At 41.1% G+C, this 22,815-nt stretch overlaps 1 protein-coding gene across 1 annotated transcript in view; it reads right to left on the reverse strand.

The window, feature by feature from the left end:
- The window catches only part of PKP2 (plakophilin 2), a 39,858-nt gene extending 17,755 nt beyond the window's left edge, over positions 1-22,103 (reverse strand). Inside the window, exons 1-5 of the mRNA XM_030960917.1 lie at positions 21,800-22,103; positions 15,393-15,505; positions 12,217-12,908; positions 7,040-7,178; positions 4,240-4,447 (exon numbers count right to left, since the gene is read on the reverse strand). Coding sequence (XP_030816777.1) covers positions 4,240-4,447; positions 7,040-7,178; positions 12,217-12,908; positions 15,393-15,505; positions 21,800-22,007 — 1,360 coding nt within the window. The 5' untranslated portion in view covers positions 22,008-22,103. The remainder of the gene's footprint in view (positions 1-4,239; positions 4,448-7,039; positions 7,179-12,216; positions 12,909-15,392; positions 15,506-21,799) is intronic.
- Between the last annotated feature and the right edge of the window lie 712 nt (positions 22,104-22,815).

The following is a 22,815-nucleotide window of genomic DNA, read 5'->3' on the forward strand; positions in this document are numbered from 1 at the left end:
AGTGAAGAGCCTGCCTGGCACTGATAATCTGAAAGAAGCAGAAGGGATTGGTAAATGCTCACCAGCCCTGATCCAGGGACATGGAAACAGAGCAAAAAAGGGGGCACAGTTCTCCATGTGAATAAAGTAAAATCTCTACACAGTCTTAATTCCCAGCCAAGAAGTGCAGCTTTCCATGGCTCTGCAAATCTCCATCTGCTGCAATCACCTTCTCTGTAGCAAAGCAAACTTGCAAAAGGGATATATGGGAGGTGGGTAAATTTCCAGAGAGTTTCCAGGAGATCTGCTGGAAGGCAGGAAATGCCCATTACCAAGCTTCTCTAACACTTGATAGCAAAATTTCTCATAAGAGGGAAAGCTCTTAACACCAGCTGGCTGCTACTGTCCAGACATTAGTCACTAAATAAATAATTCAGTAATGCTACAGACCTTGTCCACTCACAATCTCCAAGGCTAATTTCAAATATAATCTTGTTGAATTTAACAGGTTCCATTATGTTCTATTCCAACAGACAACAATTCTTTTTAAAGTCCTCTTCCCTTGGAAAACAACATGTATTTCTGCTTTTCACTACAAAGACATTCATTGTTCCTCCAGCTTGCTGCTCCAAGTTTCACAGACCTCCTCCTCCACACACTGGCAGAGTATTAGTGAATGTTCCTTTCATCAGCTCACAACAAGAACAACAACAAAAATGTTTCTTTTGTATCTCCTTACACTTTGAATTTAATTTCGGTGATTGTGAGCAACAGTAAAATCAAAACAAAAGCCAGCCAGAAGCAGCCCATTCCTTCTTCTGGGATCAGCTCTTCAGCCTCTGAATCAGGGGATGAAAGGAAGAATGTGCTTTTCTGAAGGATGGGTAAGGCTTACAGGAAAACAGACAAGCAGTCCAAAGGGCATTGCTAAGCTAAGCAAGTTAAGACAGAAGGGCACAAATGCAAGGAATGGCACAAGGGCAGAATATACTTTGAAAAAGAAAAAATACATTTGGAATTACAGGCAGATAGTTAGAATTGTCAGAAGAAAATTTGAAATAGTGCTCTCACTGTAAATTTCCCAACAAAAACCCCTACCTTTACCCACAGGCACTGTCTCCCTGGGCTCAAAAGAATTCTCTCAGTGGTATTCTGGGTGTGGATGAATTTGTGCGCATTAGGAAATGTCTTTAGGAGTGGATTGTTTCCTTGCACCTTTGCTAAGTTCTTAGGAGCACAGTTTTCCCCTAGAAGGTTATTTGGAAAAAGGGGTGGGGTCTGCTTTTAGATTTACATTTCTTTTAATGACAGTTCTGCTCATGCTGTAATCTTCCCCGCAGGAAAAATTTTCTTTCATTTCTTATATTTATGCTGCATGATAACAGGATCAGGAGGTTAGCTTCTCCCTGGAGGCTCATCTGGCTTACCTTTAAAAGCTAAAATGGTTCTTTCATGCCACAGCCATTTTATTCTCTGTTCCTCAGTATGCTCTCCAAATACTACAAAACTCCAGTCCTGTCTTAGCTCCTGCAAATGAAATCCTCTCCTACAATTTAGGAGGAACTTCACTCCTTTCCTAAGAGATTTCTAAGTAGCTTGTGTGCCAAAGGACAGAGCCTCTGTTTACTTTATGTGTATCAATGCTTTTGTGAAGCTCCCAAATTCAGTCAAATTCAGTGATGCTGGGCAGGTCTCATTCTCCCTGTATGAGCACAGAAATTGCAGAGGAACTGGGCAGCTCTTTTCTGCAGGGGGGCATTGGGCAGGCTGGCCCACAGCAGCTCCCAAACCCCTGTCATCAGCACAAAGCTGCTTTGGTTTGGTGGTTTTGGTGCACTCACAGACTGTGAGGCACGTGCTGTAATCAGCATTTATCTCCACACACTTGGGTTGCTCTCAGTCATTTCTCAGCACAATACAAGAAGGCACAGTGGCTCACTCTGTATTCCTAAGCCTGGGTCCTGAAGAAAATCCAGGCCATCAAAGTATTCCTTGAGAACATATGATAAAATACAGATTAATGTTAGGCAAGTGCTTGTCTGTATTAACACTGATGATCCTCATAAACCACTGACCTTTAAAGATAAGCTTCTAAGGCTGAGATTTACTTATCTCAAGTGCACCAGGACTGTATTTCTGACAGGTAATGAAGTGCAGTATCAGAAAACTTCCATCTCAGAGTTTTCATTTCCTTCTCTCCTAAAACTGCCTGATTTCATATACTTTTCTCAGGTGGAGTGCTTTGGTACCATGCTTCCCACATAACAGTAGAAACAAAAAACTTCCCTCTGCTGAGCTTAGACATCTTTATTATCTATTGCATGCTTTCAATCCTTGGCCAGGAGTTTTTCACTACAGTTCAATGAGGTATTATCAGGTACCAAGATGATTTTATGACTCTTTTATGGGCAAAGACATTTAGCTGAATATGATGCCATACATTTGGAAGTCCCTAATTTATAGTCAAGAGCAGGATGAGGAAAGACAAACAGACTTCTGGTGCTGACTGGTGTAAGATCAAATCTTTCACATTAACCTTTTCCTGGAAGTGCACACTTCGGAGAGATTGCCTGCATAGATATGATATTCCACTAGTCCTGTATGAAACCAAAGGCAATGCAAGAGGTGAAATTATTCATCCAGACTGCCCTTTGCTCTTGTAGGCTCCTTGCAGCTTGCTGGGGAGCTGGAAGAACTGTTCAAGTGATGGCAAAAAGTATGCCCTGGTGGCATTTTCACTAAGCTACCCAGTGTATTTCCTCCTGGCTGCACATTTGTTCTTGAACAAACTAAGAAACACTTCTCTCTTGGTGTATTTTTAAAGTTGTCCTTTGCAACTGATAGGCATGAAAGCACATCATAATATTTTGCTTTAGACAAACTACATCATCCTGCTTGGCATAAATATTTTTTGGTGTCTTCTTTGTTTTGTGAGTAAATATTCACATTCACTGATAGCAGTAATTGCTGAAAGAAAATGTTCCTTTATCCATTTCCACTTGGGGAAGGGGAAGACAGTAATATAATATAATATAATATAATATAATATAATATAATATAATATAATATAATATAATATAATATAATATAATATAATATAATATAATATAATATAATATAATATAATATAATATAATATAATATAATATAATATAATATAATATAATATAATATAATATAATATAATATAATATAATATAATATAATATAACTCAAAATGCATGTGAGTTATCAGGCACATTCAACATTTTTGTCAGAAATTATGGAACTGCTAGCAAGGAAAGAGCATTGGCTTTCTGGCCACTCTGCCACCACTTTCACTGCTTTCCTCACTGGTCTGTGACAGCACTGAGAGTTAAGGCACTGTACAGTAAATTACTATGTGACCCAGTTCTGCAACTGATGAGTGTGAACAACTTTAAAACATTTTAACATTGCAGAGCTGCAGAACTGAGCTAAAAAAGAGCCAACAATACAAAGCTTTGTTCTCAAGCTTACGGAGCAGAGTATTTCAAATACTTTAAAGAATGCAGAATTACAGAAAGTCTCAACATGTCTTTGCTTCAGCACAGGACTGTTTGGTAATTTCAGTATCTTTTCACGCACTGTTCTCTTAATAGATTTTGTTCCTGGTGTCTTTAAAGCTCACTTGAAATAAATCCCCATTCATTTATTCATGTTTTCCATTTATAAAATATAAGCCTGCTCTTCCTTTGCATGCTAATTAGAAAGAATGTGGGTCACAAGCAGTGGAATTCCAAGAGACACATTAGGGACACATGGGACTGCAGGGATGAAGCAGGAATCTGGGGCAGGGGGTTTGTGGGGAATAGAACAAGCACTTTCTGTCCAGGGCATAGGACAGCTCTGGGTGACAGCCTTCAACAAGGAACTTCCAGTACGTGCTGTCAGCACAGAGTCAAAAAATGAAGGCTGAGCTGCTGTGTAAGCAGCAGGCATTAATTATGGTCCCTATGGAGCCTGATTTTCTTTTCTGGAATATCAAGGAATTAAAGCTTCCTGCAAGCACACTCACTTCATCTCTGAAGAAGCTTTAAGAGGGGAAGTTGCAGTTCCCAATCTCTTGTTCCTGACTGAAAGACTGGTCTTGAGTAATGACCTTGGAATTTTACCGTCCGGGAATTGCTCACAGTAGGTGACAATGTTTTTGTATTTAGTCACTAAACAATCATGTACCTCTCCCTGAAAGCTTTTGCACTACTTAAAGCACTTCACGCTCGGCTGCAGAGAAAACACTACCTGTGATTTGCTTCTTGGTCTCTATGTCCCTGGTGTGCCGGAGCAGGCGAAGCAGGAGTGGGATCCCTTTCTGCTCTGACACTTCCAGCTTGTTGTCATTGTCCTCAAACACCAGGTTCCTCAGAGCACCGCACGCTGCCCGCTGAATGTCCTCATTCTGAACCTCAAGGAGCTGCAAAAGCTTGGGGATACCACCAAGTGAGAAAACCTGTGAGGAAAACAGAGCACAGCAGAGAATGCTCAGATGCTGTAAATGACAAACTCCCCTTTCCCCCTGCCCCAGCAAAACTTATAGGGACTCCTTTAATTTGCTCCTGGTTGAGAGACCTGAAGCACAGATCATTAATCATTTGGACATGACTATTAACCTCTGGGCTTTTGTATGACTAATACTTAAAATCCACAACTAGGAGAGGCAACATGTTTTCATAATTAATATCAGAGAATGATGCTAAATCTCTTCTAGCTTTGCCACAGATTCGTACTCTCTGACAAGACATTTAATCACTCTGCCTTTTAGCTTCCATGTTGGCGAAATGAATATTTGAGATTTAGTTCTGGAACATTTATAAACAGGTGTTTTTTTTTTCCTCAGCAATCAGCCTGATGAGAAGACAGTGCTCTTCCCAATGCATGTGTTGAAAGTGTATTAAAAACCAATACATTATACTTAATACTTCTTAACTATGCCACACAGAGGAAGAATAGTAAAAATAACCACCAAAATGTAGAGCATTAAGCATTGTTAGCCAGCTATCTACCAAACTAGTCACATTAAGAACAGACTACTTTTCAGTGTTGAAATCTTCAGAAAACAAGCTTTTGGCCCCAAATGAATGAAGGCCTTAAAAGATGTTATTTTACAGTAGCTGTATAGAAACAAATAGTTTGTTGTGGTGAATGAAGAATCCCACACAAACTGTGATATGAGACAAGCAAGCCTGAGCTGACTCAGGAATGAATTTACTGTGGGAAGTACCTTACATTAATGTACCATTGCCAACAGTCTCCTCCAGCATCTCAAAATGCCATATGGTTTTGTGGACAAACTCACCCTTGTGCAGAACCAACAGCACATGAAAGGCTCAGAAATCTGAGACAAGTGTCTTAAACAGTCCAGAGTTTAACGACAAAAAGAATTCAATGCAACCAGCAGGTGTTGGCAACACGAAGAAATGGAATGCAACAAAGCCTTTTGTCCTTCATGGAGTAAACTACACAGCCTGGCAGCCTCTCCTGTGATCCACCTGTACAAAAGGCACAGTTTCTTTGTCCTGCTCTGCTGAGCTGATTCCCCCTGCAGTCACTCAGCAATCACCTAAATGCCAGCAGAGTGGAACACAGGAATATCTGTGGTGAGGGCAGTGGTGCACAGAGCATGCTGAAGGCGCATCAGCCTGTTTCACTGCAGTAGATCAGCCCTTTGACACCAACACTGTAGTTGTTTGGTTTTTTAAAATATTTCTGCAGACTTTTTGTCAGTAATTTAAAGGCATTTATAGCTTTTGTAAAAGGAGTGCTATCTCAACCTAATTTGCCGAGAATTTACAACAGCTATTGACTGGTCCTTCTGAATTTTCATTAGAAGACAAAATTCACCAAAATACTGAGAAGTTCACAGAAACAGAAAAACCACTAGACCCACAAACTCTCAAATATCAGGGAACAATAGACAAAGAATGCAGGCCGAGAGGCTAAAAAGGGGACACAAGACCATGCCAACGTGAACAAATCTGATGGGCACCAAACAGAAAAGCTCATTACAGGATATGTGGGATAGACAGGAAAATGTAAGGCAGCTTCAGGCTGACTGCTCCAACCTGAACACTACTCAGCCATTGTTTTTTTGGGAAGCTGCCTGAGAGGTCAGTTTAATAACCCACTTTCAAACATTCAATTCTGAAGCTCTGTCCTCAGTTTGAAGTTAAGGTTGACACCTGTACTGTTATTTTCTCCCAAAACTGACTCTGACGTACCCTAAAGCAAGTAAAAAGGACAGAGAGATGTTTGGCTGTCACTGAACTGGACTGTGTGCACATAATTATGGAAGTAAGGCTGGGATTACTGAGCATATTACAAACCAAAGCAGGTGTAATAATGTCTTTTAATGGTTAAAATAAACAATCACCTTACACTTGACTGTACAGAACTGTTCAGCAGGAGAGACATATTTGTGTTCAGTAGTGGCATTTAAAGAAGAGGAAGAGAGAATATTTTTAATAGACCCTTTCAAAAAACTTCTAAGAGACTTAAGTTTCTTGTAAGAGAAAATTTCAAATCTTGAAAATTTGGTAAATTTAAACAATGTACTAATGCATGTGCACAGTTCTAGCCTTAACATTTTTGCTAATCCATGAGCCTTAACATTTTTGCTAATCCATGTACTTTTTTAACACATTTGTGCAGTCCTAAAATCCTGAAGCTTGGATAAGTTTGCACTGTACTCAGAATTTTTTTTTTTGGATATTTCTGCATGCAAGTCAAAAATGGGAGGCAGGAGCAACTATATTGACAAAAAGTTCAGACTCCATGATTTATAAAGGCTGAAAGAATTAATTTGTTTGGCTGAAAAAGGGGAAAATGAGTGGGTATACAGTGAGTAGGTTCAAAAGAATCTGCAGCAAAACACATAAATGCATGTTAGAGAAAATATCTAACATCAGTATCCTAGAAGGTTACTCAGAGTGCCTTCTTTCTTATGCCACACAGTGCCATAAAGTACAGAATAGAATAAAGTACAGATTAGTATAGAATCTTTTTTCTCTGCCTGATTGTAACTGGCAAAAGAATAATTACTTACTTTTCTCCTGGCATCTGCTTTTTGGAAGCACTCATGCTGTATGAAAGTCACTGCAGCAAGGATCCTGGGGGTGGACTGTGTATTTTCACTCTTCAGAATGTTCACTGCACGCTCCAGGGTCATCTCCACTTCTGGGCTCCTTCAAAGTATAGACAGAGAGATCTAGTGAAGAAAGACTGCAGAAAAATGATCAGTCTTATAAAATTGGATTTTTGTGGTTTTCATGTGACTCTAGGTTTTCTTAGAATTTTTTTTTCCTTTCCAGTAGCAGAAAATATCGTAATGGCTTTCAGAGGTACTGACATTCAGGGGGAAGAGAAAGTCATAAACAGAAGTGTGGTTCTGGAGAAAGCAAGTCATGCTTTAAGTTTTAACAACAAAATGGAAATGTCAGTAGATGTTTGTACCAGTGTTTCCATCCAGTGGATGAATGAAGAATGTGAAAGGAAGGATGAAGAAGTGGATGAGGACCAAAGGAAGGCCATAACCATGTCAGAGTGACTATTACTGGCTGTGAAGATACTTTGATGTTTTCCTCAATAGTGAGACGATTGTTTTTTCTATATTTGTCCTCATGCCTTTCATCAGTATCTTAGCTCCCAGACTACACTTATGCAGGATTCAGAACCTCATTTTTTTCAAAAAAGGAAGTTGTTCTTGTTTGAAATAGATGGGCAAAGCTATTTTTCAGGTGGGAAAAATAAGAATGCCACTCATTAAACTGAGTATATAGAGATTCTGTGGTAGAAAGCCAATGTAGAGAATATCAGAAATATGTGCCACCACTCCCCTTCCAACATGTTTGCTTAAATGATTGATTGTGTTAGACAACCATATAAAAAAATGCAAAGAGAGGTCACTAAACACATTTTTTTCCCCAGTAAATGGAACATGAAACAATTAATGGCACAATCAGGTGCATTAGCTCTGGGACAGGTGGTTATGCTCCCCAGACTTTTTATTTACTTTTGGTTTCAAATATGCTTCACCCAGATAAAAAAATGGGGAGAGAAAAGTTGACAAGAATGTGAACATTCTTTTTTTTTTTTTTTTAATCCAGAGCATTTTGTAGTAGCAGCTGTGCCACCAGCCAGAGGGCAGTCTGTGACCCACAGCAAAACAAGCAGTAATTGGCAATAACTCCCTACTGCAGAGCTACCAGAACCAGAATGGTTTACTTCATAATCATCTCAGTAAATGAATCTGTAGTTAGACGTTTTAACTCAATTGCCTTCTACATTAAAATTAGCACCTGGGAAGTAGATTAACTGAACCTGAAACTTTAAATTTTTTTTCTTTAAACTAAGCAATATTTTTTTCTTTAAACTAAGAAATATTAAATAATAATTAACAATGCTCAGAAAAGTGGAATGTGGAAAATTAGCCAGATGATATTCCTTCTTTTTACTCTGCAGTGGAACTGAAAAACAGGCTTTTCAAACTTTGGTTTTAGTTATCTCTGTCTTAAATCAGCAAAGGTTTTGAGACCATGTTATAAACCTGCTGATGTGACCAACCATGTCTACCTGTTGGACACAGCAATAATTTTGGAGTGTTGTGACCAAATTCAATCACCTTCTGTGAGCAGCAGACATCTCTGATGTACTAAATGGTGGCATTTCACTGACCAGCAGCTGAAGAGGAACAGAACCACGGGCTTCCCAAGGTCAAGCATGAGCTTATCCCTCAGGGCACTCCAGAGAATTTATGTGGGAACTCAACCTCAGGATGCCAGGGGTGTCCCAGAGGAGTGAAAGTCCACCAGGAGCCACTGCCAGGCTGAGATGGACACACGGACAGGCAGACAGTGCATTTCTAGGTGCTGGGGTGTACCTCTGCCCTGAGACTCACACCACCTCTGTGGCATTCACATTCTCTGAACAATCCCTTCGCCCAGGATTTTCTCCTGGGAAGCTGAGAAGCCTCAGAGAAAAGGAAAACAATATTATCTCATCTGCTTCTCCTGTGTTTTGCTCACGTGGAATGTGTTTGGAGATTGTTTACCCACAGGTGATTGTTTCATTGGATTCTGGTGTGATTTGTTTCCATTCATTGGCCAACTGGGGCCAAGCTGTGTCAAGACTCTGGAAAGAGAGTCACAAGCTTTCATTATTTTAGCATTCAGTAAACATCTTTTCTGTATTCTTTAGTATAGTACAGTATTCTTTAATATAGTATCATAAAATAATAAATTAGCCTTCTGAGAACATGGAGTCAGATGCATCATTCCTCCCTGCCACAAGGGTGCCTGCAAACACAATGCAGCTCCCCAGTCACAGTTACCCCTTCATGCAGCAGGCAGAGGATTTCTCTCCTGTTGTGCACTGCCATACTTGGATTGCTCTCCACTGGATAAAAATAACATTCCCTAACGTTTTATCTGGCAGCAATAAGGGATGCAATACCATCTCTGAGCCTCAGTGGTATTCATAAAGCTGCAGCACCCTAACTCTTGTCAAAACAGAATTTGATGCAAAGATTCCGTTCCCACCCTCAAAGTATTTACAGGCAAACTTAATTAGATCTGTGGCTGGCTGACACATGAAGAGACACCAAACAAATGGTCAGCCAGGCAAAGGTTGTTCAACAGAACAATGTTTTGACAGATTCTGACTTCAGCTTAATTGCCAAAGTATACCAGTTTTCAGACAAATACATTTTGTGGCAGCTTTCAGCACATTCAGAGGTCAGATTCTGCAAGCAGACATTTCTCACACAGCTTCAGGTTGAGCCTCTCTCTTTTCTAAGCTCTTAATCATAAGCATGCTCTTAACTGATTCACTTCACCAGAAGATACAGAGATAGCATCTCTGTACTTTGATTTTTTCTACTTTGCTTTCATAGCATGAGCTAATTCCTTTACAGGAAGTTTAAAAACGCATTTGTGATACATTTCAAGTGCTGTACACAGCTTTAAACTTACACAACTATTTTACATTCTCTTAATTCACTTGGAAAGACTTAAACTGTGGCCTGAATTTAAAAAAAAAAAAAAAGTATAGATTTCTGGAAAAATTAAATTACTCCAAAAACAAGCTTATCTTTTTTCTCCTATTTACATTACTAAGGGAGCAACAAGTAAGGTAGCAATATGTCAGATAAATGCAACCTTCAAATAAAAGAATGAGAAATAACAAGAAAACTGAGAGTGTCTACAAATTCCTTGAACTGAGAGCACTTCTGGCAAATGCTGAACCTAAAAACTGGCACTTAAGGGATTATGCCATCACAAAGATTTCCAGCAGATCACAAATCTTCCATCTGAGTTAACACAGTCACATTAAAGCCACTTGCACAATGACTCAAGACTGATTTTTACATCTGAAGGTATTAAAATATTTTGGTTGATGCTTGTGCAGACAGCCAACCAGACTCCACTGTCTGCACCTGCAAAAGAAAAGCCAAAATTGCTCCTACACGTAATTCAAGATAAAAATTGTTGGTTGTGGCTCAGAAATGCATTCTAGAATGTGCCAAAAGTTAAGCAGATTATAAAATCAATGGGATTCATGTTTGCAAATTGTTGTACTGAAAAACAAAGCCCTCCCTACTGAAAAACAAAGCTGGGTACCTATTTTCAGTACTACTTCTCCAAAATCTTTAGCTGTTGTGAGCTCTCAGCTGGTTTTTTTGGACTTACTAGCTGCAAAGTCTGAATACTTAAAAGTCAACATAATTAATGTCAGATCTCCTCAGTCCTGCATCACCCAGAGATGAAAATTCCTATCGAGAACAGAAGTGAGCATAATACCATATATGTTTGCAAATATAATCATAACACACAGCATGTAGCTGACAACAGAAAATACCTGATCTGCATATAGCAGTGATGTCAGGTGATGCCTTTTCTCACAAAGCAAGGAAGTCAGAAAAAGAAGAAAGATAGGTCTTCAGAAAAATGAACTTAACAGCTACACAGTTATGGGAAAAAAGCCATTTCTTAATAACAGTGTTGTAAATTACACTATGATTAACTTAAACAGGAATTTTAGGATCCTTATTTGAATTCTGAAACAGCAGCAAAAACCAGAATAAACATGCAACCTTCTCCTGTATACCAAGCGGCTTGTTCTGTCCACTGAAATGTAACAGCTCTGGAAACATTCAGAATTATTCTAAAATGAAAAGATATTCACTCCTGAGGGGAAATTCAGAAATAACAAAAGTTCTCTTTTGAAAATGGAACATATTTTAAACATTCTGAAATCTTCTCTGGAAAGGAATTTTTGGTGGGGGAAGTAATTTTGGGAAAAAACCCAAACAACCCTTTCCAGTATTTTAAACCATTTTCATGAAGTCTGGGGGTAGATTTGGGACTTTTTGGCATGGAGCTAACAGAGCTTCAAATTAAGATGACTCCCTCAGGCATGTAGGATCTCATGGTAGTGGGAGGCTCTGGTGTCTTGGGATTCAGAGCAGTTTGTACTTGTTCTAGGGAGGGATGGTGCTACGGAAAAATTTCTGCCTGAAGTTTATAAAAACTTATAGGTGTCCTTGAAACCATGGAGGATTTTTAACTGGAAATTGTCAATTTGCCAAAAGCTGTCCCACTGGTACTTTTCTGACCTGTTCCCGTGAGAACCAGCGCTGATATCGTACGGGCTCTTGTGACCACAACATTTGCCAATACAATTTTGTGTATTGTGACTTAGGTTGTAAATTACTCAGTGACTGTTTCACATCTCCTGATAAAGTTTATAAAAACTAAGAGGTGTCTTTGAAACCATGGAGGATTTTTAACTGGAAATTGTCAATTTCCAAAATGTCCCACTGGTACTTTTCTGACCTGTTCCTATGAGAACCAGTGCTGATATTGTATGGGCTCTTGTGAACACAATATTTGCCAATACAATTTTGTGTATTGTGACTTAGGTTGTAAGTTACTGCATGACTGTTTCATGTCTTCTGATAAAGTTAACTCTTGGCAAAAGGGGGTCCCAAACTTCAGCAGGAGATGTATAACTTGCACTGTACGTACACACACATTTTTTCTCCCCTTTCCTCCATTGCACTGGATGTGGCTTTTTAAAAGCCAGTCTAATTTCTGCCTGCTCTGCACTGATATTTCATGCATGGTGCTGGCTGCTGAACCAAAGGCTATCAGTTGACTTTCTAACAAGCACGTTCTTGTCAGCTGTGAGAGCCCAGAGCCAAAGCAGGTCCTGCATTGTGCTTACCCCAGCTGAGATCCATTGAGGGTCGCTTGCTCGCTCTGCAGGAACCCATTCCTCCCCGCTGCGGCCACGGCAGCTGTCACTGGCATCCTCTTCCCGTCCATTTCTGCAGTGACACTGCCTATGGAAGCTGGCTGGGAAACCTCCCTCCTGCTCTGGGTGTTTCTGAAGGCGGTTTGGTAGAAGCTGGACCTCACAGAGTGCCTGTTCTGCGACAAGCGGGACACGGCCGGGGACCTCACTTGTCCCACGGCGCTCTCCGAGGCCAGGTAGTTCTCCTTCTCCAGGAGGTTGCTCATGCTGCGGCTGTTGCCAGGCTGGTGGCACAGAGGGACAGCAGGGCTGGGGTGGGCACTATCGAGGAGAGCATCACTGGCAGCCCCCAGGCGCGAGTGTCTCCTGAAGGAGCGGCCCCTGTGCACGGAGTCGCGGAGGCTGTACCCGACGATCTCAGAGCGGGCGTACCGCGGCGGCATGGTCCCGCTGCACCTCAGGCCATCTCCATGCCTCAGGGACAGCCCAGCTGAGATCCCTCCATCATAGTGAAAATCCTTGGGCACATAGGCCAACCTGTCCGGATTTCTTTGGGGTGAAACCTCCAGTCTCTTCAGAGGCTGCCTTTGAGCTCTCTCCTCCATTGTCCTGTAGGCAATCCTTGTTCCCCAGCCGTTGGTGTAAGAGGACGGGGAGGCAACCTGCTCCAGGGGGCACGAAACAACAGGAGCCACAGTAAGGTCACAGCACTTAGGATTAGCAGCAGAGAAACCAAACCAAGACAAACCAAACCAAGAGCAACCAAACCAAACAAAGGAAAGGCAAAAATTCTATGGTCTGTTCTCAGAATCGCAAAAAAAAAAACAAACGTCAACGTTGCCAAAATTGTGCATCAAATGGGATTCTGCCACACTTCTTGGTACCTCCCTCATGGAGGCAGGAAGAAGTACAGTCTAAACATCAGGAGGCAAAGGCTAAGCATCCTGTCTTTTGTCATGAAATCAAAACAGTTGCATAAGTCAATTTAGCCAGGTAATAAACTGGTAAAATTGATTATTAATGGAGAATCTTCTGTTGAAACTCCTTAAGGATCAACACCAACATCTGCTACTAAAGCTAAATTCAAGGCTGTCTAATAGACAGAAGAAAATTAATTAATCAGATATAAAAAATTTTATACTGAAGTGTTTTGATATTGATAATAACCTTATTAATAGAAAGTTATTTAGCACTTGTGTTCATTTGTGGTAGGACCTAGTAAAAAGAGATAGTCCCTTCTCTCATTGTTTAGCCTCTAAAAAAATTAAGGAGACTGTATAATATTCCAAGAAAATTAAAATGACCATTTCACCATCTCAATGACTTCCCTAATTCTACAGTTGCAATTTTAGATTCTTTTTTCTTCCTGTACCAAATGGGGACAGACTGTATTAGATCATAATCTGGCTTTACAATTTTCTCTTTTCTAAACTAAAAAAATCCACTGCCATCAACCTTTCTTTGAAGAATGTATCTTCAAGATTCTTACTTTTAGGTACTGTTTGAGGCCTCTTGATTCTTATACTTTTTTACTGCATTCTCCATTCAAAACCTTCCAGAACTAAATCAACTTAGGACACTATCTGGTCTTGAAATAGAGGAGTCATGGAGCAATTTTTAAAAAACTCAGTAAGCATAGGGGCATACAACCATAAAAGAAAGTTCCATATCTCCACATTGTGTTACAGTTTAGAAATATTAAAGGCATTTTTTAAGGTAAACTGAGAAGTTTACACAAGCTTTTAATTGAAGAAACAGTGCTTAGCAGATAGATGCCAGACTGAATTCCCTTCATTTCATTGTTGAGGAGATCCTGAGGGTGATAGATGACTCACAAAAGGAGTAAAGGTTATAGGAACTAGCAGGCTCCGGCAAAGATCATTGGGTAGATCTGTTTATTTTACAGAAGTTATGCAAGGATATCTTTATCTGTTGTTTGGGGATAATTAACATTTTTTGTGAAGTACTAGACCTTGTGGCTTTTCCCAGCTTTTACACTTTTTTCTCTTTTCTCCCCACCCCCTGCCTGGTGGTAAACTGTATTGTTTTCTTGTGATTCCTACGTCACCTCCAGTTTTTCTCTTGTTGCTCTCTTCTGGAAGGGATGAATTCAGGTCAAATATTAGGGACTGCAGGACGGGTGAGAATAGAGGATGGGAGGACAGAGAATGAAATGTGTTTAGGTAAATGCTTCTGTCTCTCTCTGTACAGAGCCAGAGCTGCTTCACAGCCTGGTCAAAAGCTCGGCTATTGCTTTTAATGACAAAGCGCCATTCTTGAGTAGTCTAAAATTAGGAAATAATTGCCCCCTTCATACACAGTTATTTACCAAATAAATGTTTCTGTTCTCAAGCCAAAACGCTTTCAGTTTACTAAATTGATTGTGCAGGAGCATTGCTATTGAGCTGTGATAATTTCCCAGTCACTCCTTCAAATAAGTCCAAAACCAATTATGAGCTGTGTCAAAAACCCTGCAGAAAACCAATTATTTATCTCAGCATTCAGGCCATGACCCCAAGAAAAGCTGGTCAAAATAACAAGAGAATTTATGATTAGATGGTTTAGAAACACCATTGTACTGCAAGGACTGTACTGCTGGAATTCTTATGATGCTAAAACAGGTTACAAAAGGAGTATTTAAAATGATAAGGAACCACTCTACATTGTGAAAACTAAAGTATTTGTGAAACTAAAGCAATCTGTTTGCCTTTGGTTCTGGATGCTTAATTCTGTTTGCCTGGGCAGCCTGGCCTCTGGCCACCCTGATGTACAGATGTGCTGACTGAGCTGCTGTGTGGTGGGAGGGATGAAGATCTGACTTGTCACAGCCTTTGCCTCAGTGGAGTGTAAATATGATTTTTCATTTTCTACCCTGATGCCAATTCTCACAAACCCAACAGGACTGCAAACAGCCCATCTGTATGATTGGCTGGAATTTGGCTACTGAAGTCATTGGAAGGAAGGGAGAACATGAAGAGATTTCATTGTAAAACCCTCATTTTCTAAAAATCGGGCTTTAAGAAGAAAACAAAACAAGCAAACAAACCTCATACCACCATCAAAATCCTATTATTTGTGGCAACAAAATTAATAAACTATGTGTGTGATACTATTTTTATTTGTACTCATTGTCTTCCTTTCCTCACCTGGTTTGCCTGGTAATATGAGAAACTGTAGGGAGACCTTGGTGCAGAATCATTCTCAGTGATGCCCATGTTGTAGACACGCTCTGGTACACTGGATGCACGGTGCAGGCTGCCTGGAACCAAAACCTAGTATTAGTCAGATCTTACCAAAACATGGCATTCTTATAAAGAATGATACATCATACTGATAGCAGTCAGCACTGACATTCACGTAAGCTGATAATTGAACAGGGAAGTGATGGAGGGATATTTGCATTTTCCCAAGCCTTTATTTTCAGTTCCCTATGTACTTTGCTTAAGAGTTATTTTTAGCTTTTAGGAGTCCAGTAGCTCCTGCAGCTATGAAAAATGTTTTAACAAAGCAAGCTGATAGTTTAAATATTCCAGATAATGAATTGATTAAGTGCTGAGAAACAATATCACTGAACTAAGAACACTTATTTTTCACTGTAACCACTTTGAATGTACATGCAAATATATAAATGCATGGTTTACCCTGGCTGACTATGTACACAAGAGATGAAAATATTGCAGCTGTAGATTGGAGCTGAGAAACACAGGTTGATGTCTGTATCTGTTACTATGCATGCTAGAGATGCAGATTTCACCATGTACAGCTGTACACAAACAGCACACACTGAGAATAGACTCTTTATTTCACAGCTGTCTGCCTCAGCTGCTGCTGTTTCCTCTCCCTCAGGTGCCAATTTAATGACAGAGTATTGGAGCAAATAATGCCTCACTGATCTCAGTGCTCCTCCCAGGCAGCACAAAGATCTGTGGACAAACTCTACAGCTCATGGTGCTGTAAAGTTGGGTTGTCCAGCGGCACTTCAGATCTGCAACTGAAAGGTTCACTAGTCCTACAAATAATATCAAAGATGCACATCTTATCTGGTTATCTGCTCTCTTTTTTTCCATGACTCAGCTCTGAAAACAGAGCAGCACATCGTGGTTATTTCTTCCAGTAAAACCTCAAACAGGCCCACAAAACCTCCGGGCTGTTCCTTTTTTTCCACTCTTTTCATTTTCAAAGAGTCAGTGCTTCTATTAATGAAACTTTTAAAAGCAACAGATATTAATGAAATAATTATTTATGAGATTCCCATGCTACTACAAGAATCTGCACATAGGAATGTAATTCACACAGGTTTAAAGAGGTGAAATAGAAGTTGAAAGCAGGACCTCAAATCAGTCATAAATAGGCCTACTAGGCTGAACAGGCAACAGTGGACAATAAAGAAGATAACTGGCCATCAATTTTCAAACCAGCAAATATTACCTGAGGTACTACAGAGAAGAAATCTAAAGAACCAGTTGCTGAAGATCAAATTTGTGTATCCCATAATATAGTAAAATACAATACAATATAATGGCAGAATGTGATAATTTGAAGCCTAATTCAAACATAAATTGCAATTATTTTGCCTGTGTAGTCATACTTTCCAATTCTCTCATTTTGGCAGATTTAAACATGTGTGAGGTGATTTGTTAGGGCACATTCACAGTAACTTTGTGTCATGAGAGTGGAATGGTGCAGCTTGGTCAAACTCATGATTTGGATTGTAATAATTCCTTCCTGACATTACAAGGTTACCACAGCCCAAGGGTTACCTGAGCACATGAGAAAGAGGCAGGAGTAAACTGTTCTCTTATACTGCAAAAAATTCACAGAATTGTGCACCAACATCCCAAATCTACAGATTTATATGGATGTCTCATAATTCCCAGAGAAATGTACTATTTCAGGTGCCCAGTAAGAGTCCATTTCAGCTAAGTGTTGGCTTTTTAAAGAATCACTTTCTTCATTGCTGCATATTAGAGGACTTTCATACAATAAATAATGAAATAGAAATACCCATAAATTTCTGTTTCTTTACAGTTTGTATTTTTTTTTCCTGTTTACTGTACTTAGTGAGAAAGTATTCTCAGTTATCTACTTAAGGCATAAAGGCCCTTTCAGCAAGTAATTTTTGCATGTTTTAGATAACTCTAAGCTTGTCTTTATTAAAAATAAAAATACAAAAAAGAGGACAAGCGAAAAATAACAAGCCTGTCCATTAACTGGCTGATAAACAACGTATCTAATAGTTCCCTCTGGGAAAAACAAAATATAGTAAATCAAAAATTGTACTATGCAGTTATCATTCAAGCAATCCCCTTTTTTTACCCTGTGAAATCATCCATCAGCAAAAATTTTTCTCATTCAGAGACAAACACAGTACTTGTCAACCTATGGAATTTCACTTTGCAGTTGTGTCTTGCTTGCTTTTATCACATCAATAAGTTATTCTGCTGGCCTTTTACCTGTAGATTTATTAGGCAGACATGAAAGGCATGGTTTTTACTGTGTGCTGGTTAGTTACTTGTGCCAAAAGTCAGTGTGGTAAAGGAAAAAGTGGGAACTGAAGTGCTGTGCCTTTCCAATAGTTATGAGATGCAGAATGGGTGACCTGATCAGAACTTGCCTGTGCCAGCAAGGCTTCCCTCAGCTTATTTTCACTGTACTACAAAAACCTTTTAAAAAGCCAAGAATTATTGTTTTTAAAATTTATATTATATTATATTATGTTCTTTTTTACTGTTAGGACTAATAATCTCTGACTGTGGTTCTCAGTGTTTTAAGTCTCCCAAAAACTCTCTCCTCAGGAAATAAGCACATGATTCAGTTACTCACGCACAGGGGACAAACACTGTTTGAGAAGCCATAGGACACCGCACTCGATTTCCAGCAGCCAGTCAGGAAAAAAATGGGTTTGCTGCAGGTCCTGCATCATGTCTGTCAACCCATAAGTGTATTTTGGACAACCCAGGCATCTCAGACAGCATCAGGCACCCATGTGTGGGCAACTGAGTGGAACTGCTTATCAGCTCCCTCTCTGCTGTCAGTGTGAACTAAAACAGCCGAGGAACACCTTGGATGTGGTCAGTGGAGGAGGCAAACTGAACCCCTCTGCTCTTTAATGATGGCATATCAAAACCAGCACTGAATCCCTTCATCTCCAAATCAAAGAGCGTTCCCTTTGATGGTGCTCCTTCATCACTCTGCCAGCATGTGCCTGGTCCCAGAGGAGTTTTTCTAACATTTTGTGTTGGTTAGGACATTTACACAAGGGTTCAAATTTAAGAAAAAGATTTCTCCTGTCTCAGAAAGCAGAGGAATGTAACAACACCAACAAAAATTGAAAGTCAACACAGATATTTTTTCTACTTCCTTATCCCAGAAAGATAGAAGCAGAAAATTACTATGGAGCAGTTAACATGCCAGCGTTCTGCAAAATAGAAAGCTAAGGACAAAAAAGTGCCCTGAGTCCCAAAAAGCAACTGCAACAAGAAAATACTATGAATTTTAGAAATTATTAAATGTGAGGAATAAATAAATCTCTGATTTCCATCGTCCTATATCTGATGCTGTTTATTTGGAAATCATGTAAGATTGAATTCTTCTTTTATTTTTTTGGTTTTTTAATAAACACACTGTGTTTATAAAACTTGGTAGAAAAAGAATCAGTGCACAGACAGCAGTTCATCAGGCCATTTGGTTTTGTGTGATACATTACTCAATTCTGCCCTCATTTTTTACAGTCAGATAAGGCATCCTGATTTACATCCTGATAAGGATGCCTTAAAGAGCTAATCAAAATCCAAAAGGAACAAGAGCAGAGGCAAACGGACTCATAAACAGAATGAAGTTTATAAGATTCCTAAAATGTACATGAAATAAAACCAGAATGTGCAACAAAACACCAGTCAATAAAATCTCTGATTCCAAATGCCACTTTTACTTTGATGAGGTGGAACTACCTACCATTGTACTTCCATTCCTAAATAGCATCCAGAAATTTGATATGACTGCTTTAGTTCAAAACTTTTAAGGGCAGTGCAATCTTTAATTTATAAAGGCTCAGCAGTGGGTAAACTGGACAAGTTGCAGCTGTTGTTGAACTGCTTGAAAAGCTGTTAACAATGCTTGACAACATCTTGAAAAGAGTTGAGCACATATGTAACTTCATTCCTTTGGCAGCAGGTGGAATCCTCAAATCTGAAGATTACTGAATTTCTATTATCAGAAAGAAACACACCTTCCAAAAGGGGGGAAAGGGCATGAAATAACAAACATATGGAGGTAGGAGGAAAAAAAAATTCTTTTCCATATAAAAGTAGTGCTGAAGGCTAAGCAGACACCTCTAATTTGAAACTCTACGGAGAAATTATGCTGGCTGACAAATTGCTTCTTGTGGCTTCAGAGTTTCAGCAGAGTATAGTCAGAGTAGAGTCAGTAGAAAATGGGTGTGCACTGATGACACTGGGCAAGAACTTTCCCTGCCACTGATTTTTCACACCCAGTGGTTATGTGCTTGGCTAATTTTAGGCATGCATGTGAACACCGTGGCTCGGTATGCACCAAGTGCCTTGCTGAGCAGAGTCTGGAATACTCCTGCAGACAGGACAGTTATGTCACAGGGGACTGCTCCTGCTCCCTCTAAATCTGTGTAATCCTCCCTGAAACTGCAAACAACGTAAGAACCTTGATGAATGTAGCCAGAAAAGGGCTGTAATTCACAGAAAGGGATGCTTTTGCATGCAAAAAAGGGCATATTTTTTAAAAGTTCCTAACACATCAGAATTTGGATGTTTCTGAAAACATGGTCAATTTTTGAGCAAGTCTGTATAGAAAACACATTGGGACACACAGGCAAGTTTATGTATATTTTTCAGGAAAGCCAGCATGTTAAATGCCAGACTGGCTATGATTCACATTATGTATTTTTTTATACATGTATTTTACATATGTATAAATTAATGGAATGCATTTCAGTTTTCATTATTTTTTTATGAGTTTTACAGTGGGACTAAAAATTGGATGGCAACTTGCCCATAAAAATAAGTCTGAAAGAAGAAAAGTTCCTTTTTTGCATGAGCAAGACATGTTACAGACATGCCATTTTCCACCCCTTATCCTGAAATTTAAAAGGTTTGGTGTCTCAGAAATGCAAGGGCATCAAATACTTGACCTTTAGAAAAACAAAGCAAACCAAGATAACTATCCCCAAATACATCAGGTCTGTTAATGTACTCCAGAGAAGCCAGGATGACTTGGGAGCAGGGGAACTCTGTTTTCATGGTGTTTTATGCATGGTTTAGAGGCATGGGCTCAGGTTCACTACACTATAACATTTATAAACTACTCTTAAAAAGGTTTTTGGAGGCTCTCTGCTGAGAGAAAAAGAAATTAAGCTACCATAAAAGTGTTTAGAATCCTTATTTAAATGACAGCAGCCAAGCTGTCATGACTTGCATGTTTATCTGCACATTACACACCCGTTTATGTGATTTGTACAACTGATTTCTAAAAGCAGAATATGTCCATTTTTGCCATGAGCTGTTTTTTAAAATAGAAACCAGACAAAGAACAAGAAAATATTCGTCTGCCTGACTCTTAAGACAGATGACTGAAGCATGGTTATAAAGACTTGTGTCTCACAGCTTTTAGCAAATTAAAGGTGACAACTTCTTTAAGGACAACGGAGCAACAGGACATGTAAGCCTGCAAGTCAGTCATATCTTCCCATTTAAAAACAAAATTAAAGTATATAAAGTTTTCATGAATAGCTAAGACGAAACCCCTCGAGTATCCTGCCTTTAACCCCAGCAGCTGGCAGTCACCCTGTGGTGCCTGGCGCTGTGGTCGGGCTCGGCTTGGGGCACAAGGTGTGGCCGCGGATTTCCTGGCGGGTTTGGCCTCCTGGCTACGAGATCTGGGAAGCGATGGATGATTGACGTCAATTTGCAGCACGCATGTCAAAGAGCTGGGTAAATAATGTCCGATAGCGTTATCGTTCTGTGCTCCCCATTCATGCCTTTCCTAGAGCTACTTTTCCAAACTTTTTTTTTTTAATTTTTAATTTCACGGTTAAGCAAGGCAAAACTTTTCCTAGGATTCCTCCCCATTTTACTTCGCAAACAGGAGCAGTGGGTAAAGCTAAAGGCATTAAAATAAGCACATGAAAGGGCTGTTGGATTAGGAGAATTTCAGCACAGAATTTCAGCTCGGTTCCCGTCTCGGGCAGCGGAGAGCCTGGAGCGGCCCCGGCACACACCGAGTACGGCGTAGATTGGGAGGGAGAAACTCCTGCGGTGGGAAAAGAGTAACAGCAGAGAGACAGAGACACGAGTTTGATTTCCTGCCCGAGCAGTCCGCACGCCCCAGGGCCGGGAAGCCGCGGGGCCGGCCGGGTCCCATCCCGGAACCGTGTCCCGGGTCTCATCCCGGAGCCGTGTCCCGGGTCCCATCCCGGAGCCGTGTCCCGGGTCCCATCCCGGAACCGTGTCCCGGGTCTCATCCCGGAACCGTGTCCCGGGTCCCATCCCGTCCCGGATCCCTCCCGTCCCGGGCGGGCACTCACCATTGTACAGCGAGCCCCGGCTCTTCCTGGCCAGCGTCTGCTGGACCTGCCGCTGGATCCGCAGCGCCTTCTCCTCGCCGGCGCGATCTCCCGACAGCTTCAGCCGCTCCTCGGAGGGCAGCGCCAGGCTGGAGCTGTCCAGCTCGCCCAGGATCTGCTGGCCCAGCACGGTGCGGATGTAGCCCTGCTCGGGCCCTGCTCGGGCCATGGGCTCGGCTCGGTTTCGCTCGGCTCCGCGGACCTGTTGCGCCTCCGCCGCTTCCCGAGCGCCGGGGCCGAGCCGCGCCCCGCCCGCCGCACAGGTGCCAGGCACGGCCCCCTGCCCGCCCCGCCCCGGCCCGCCGGGACCGGTCCTGCCCTGCCCTGCTCGGGCCCGCGCCGCTATTCCGCTCCCCCGCCCTGCCCGCCGCGGGAAAGGGTCTGGCGGGGCTGCCCAGCACAGCCCAGCCCGGCCCGGCCCAGCCCAGCACAGCCCAGCACAGCACAGCCCAGCACAGCACAGCACAGCACAGCACAGCACAGCACAGCACAGCCCAGCACAGCACAGCCCTCGCCAGCGGAGAGCGGCCGCCGCCTGCGGGAAGCGCCGCCTGTCCCCGTCCTCCCGCCGGGGCAGTCCCGGAGCGGCCGGGGCTGAGCTCCTGGGCCGCGAACGTGTGTGTGTTTGTGTGTGTTTGTGTGTGTTTGTGTGGGTGTTTCTATTTGTGTGCGTGTTTGTGTGAATTTGTGTTTGTGTTCGTGTGAAATTGTGTTTGTGTGTGTTTATATGTGTTTATGTGTGTTTGCATGTGAGTTTGTGTCTGTGTTTGTGTGTTTCTGTTTGTGTGTGAGTGTTTGTGTGTGCTAGTGTGTTTCTATTTGTGTGTGTGTTTGTGTATGTGTTTGTGTGTGTGTTTGTGTTTGTGTGTGTGTGTGTGTTTCTGCTTGTGTGTTTGTGTGAGTATTTCTGTTTGTGTGAGTTTGTGTGTGTGTTTGTGTTTATGCGTGTGTTTGTGAGTGTGTGTTTCTGGTTTTGT

Source organism: Camarhynchus parvulus, chromosome 1A (genome assembly GCF_901933205.1).
Source record: "Camarhynchus parvulus chromosome 1A, STF_HiC, whole genome shotgun sequence".
NCBI lineage: Eukaryota > Metazoa > Chordata > Aves > Passeriformes > Thraupidae > Camarhynchus > Camarhynchus parvulus.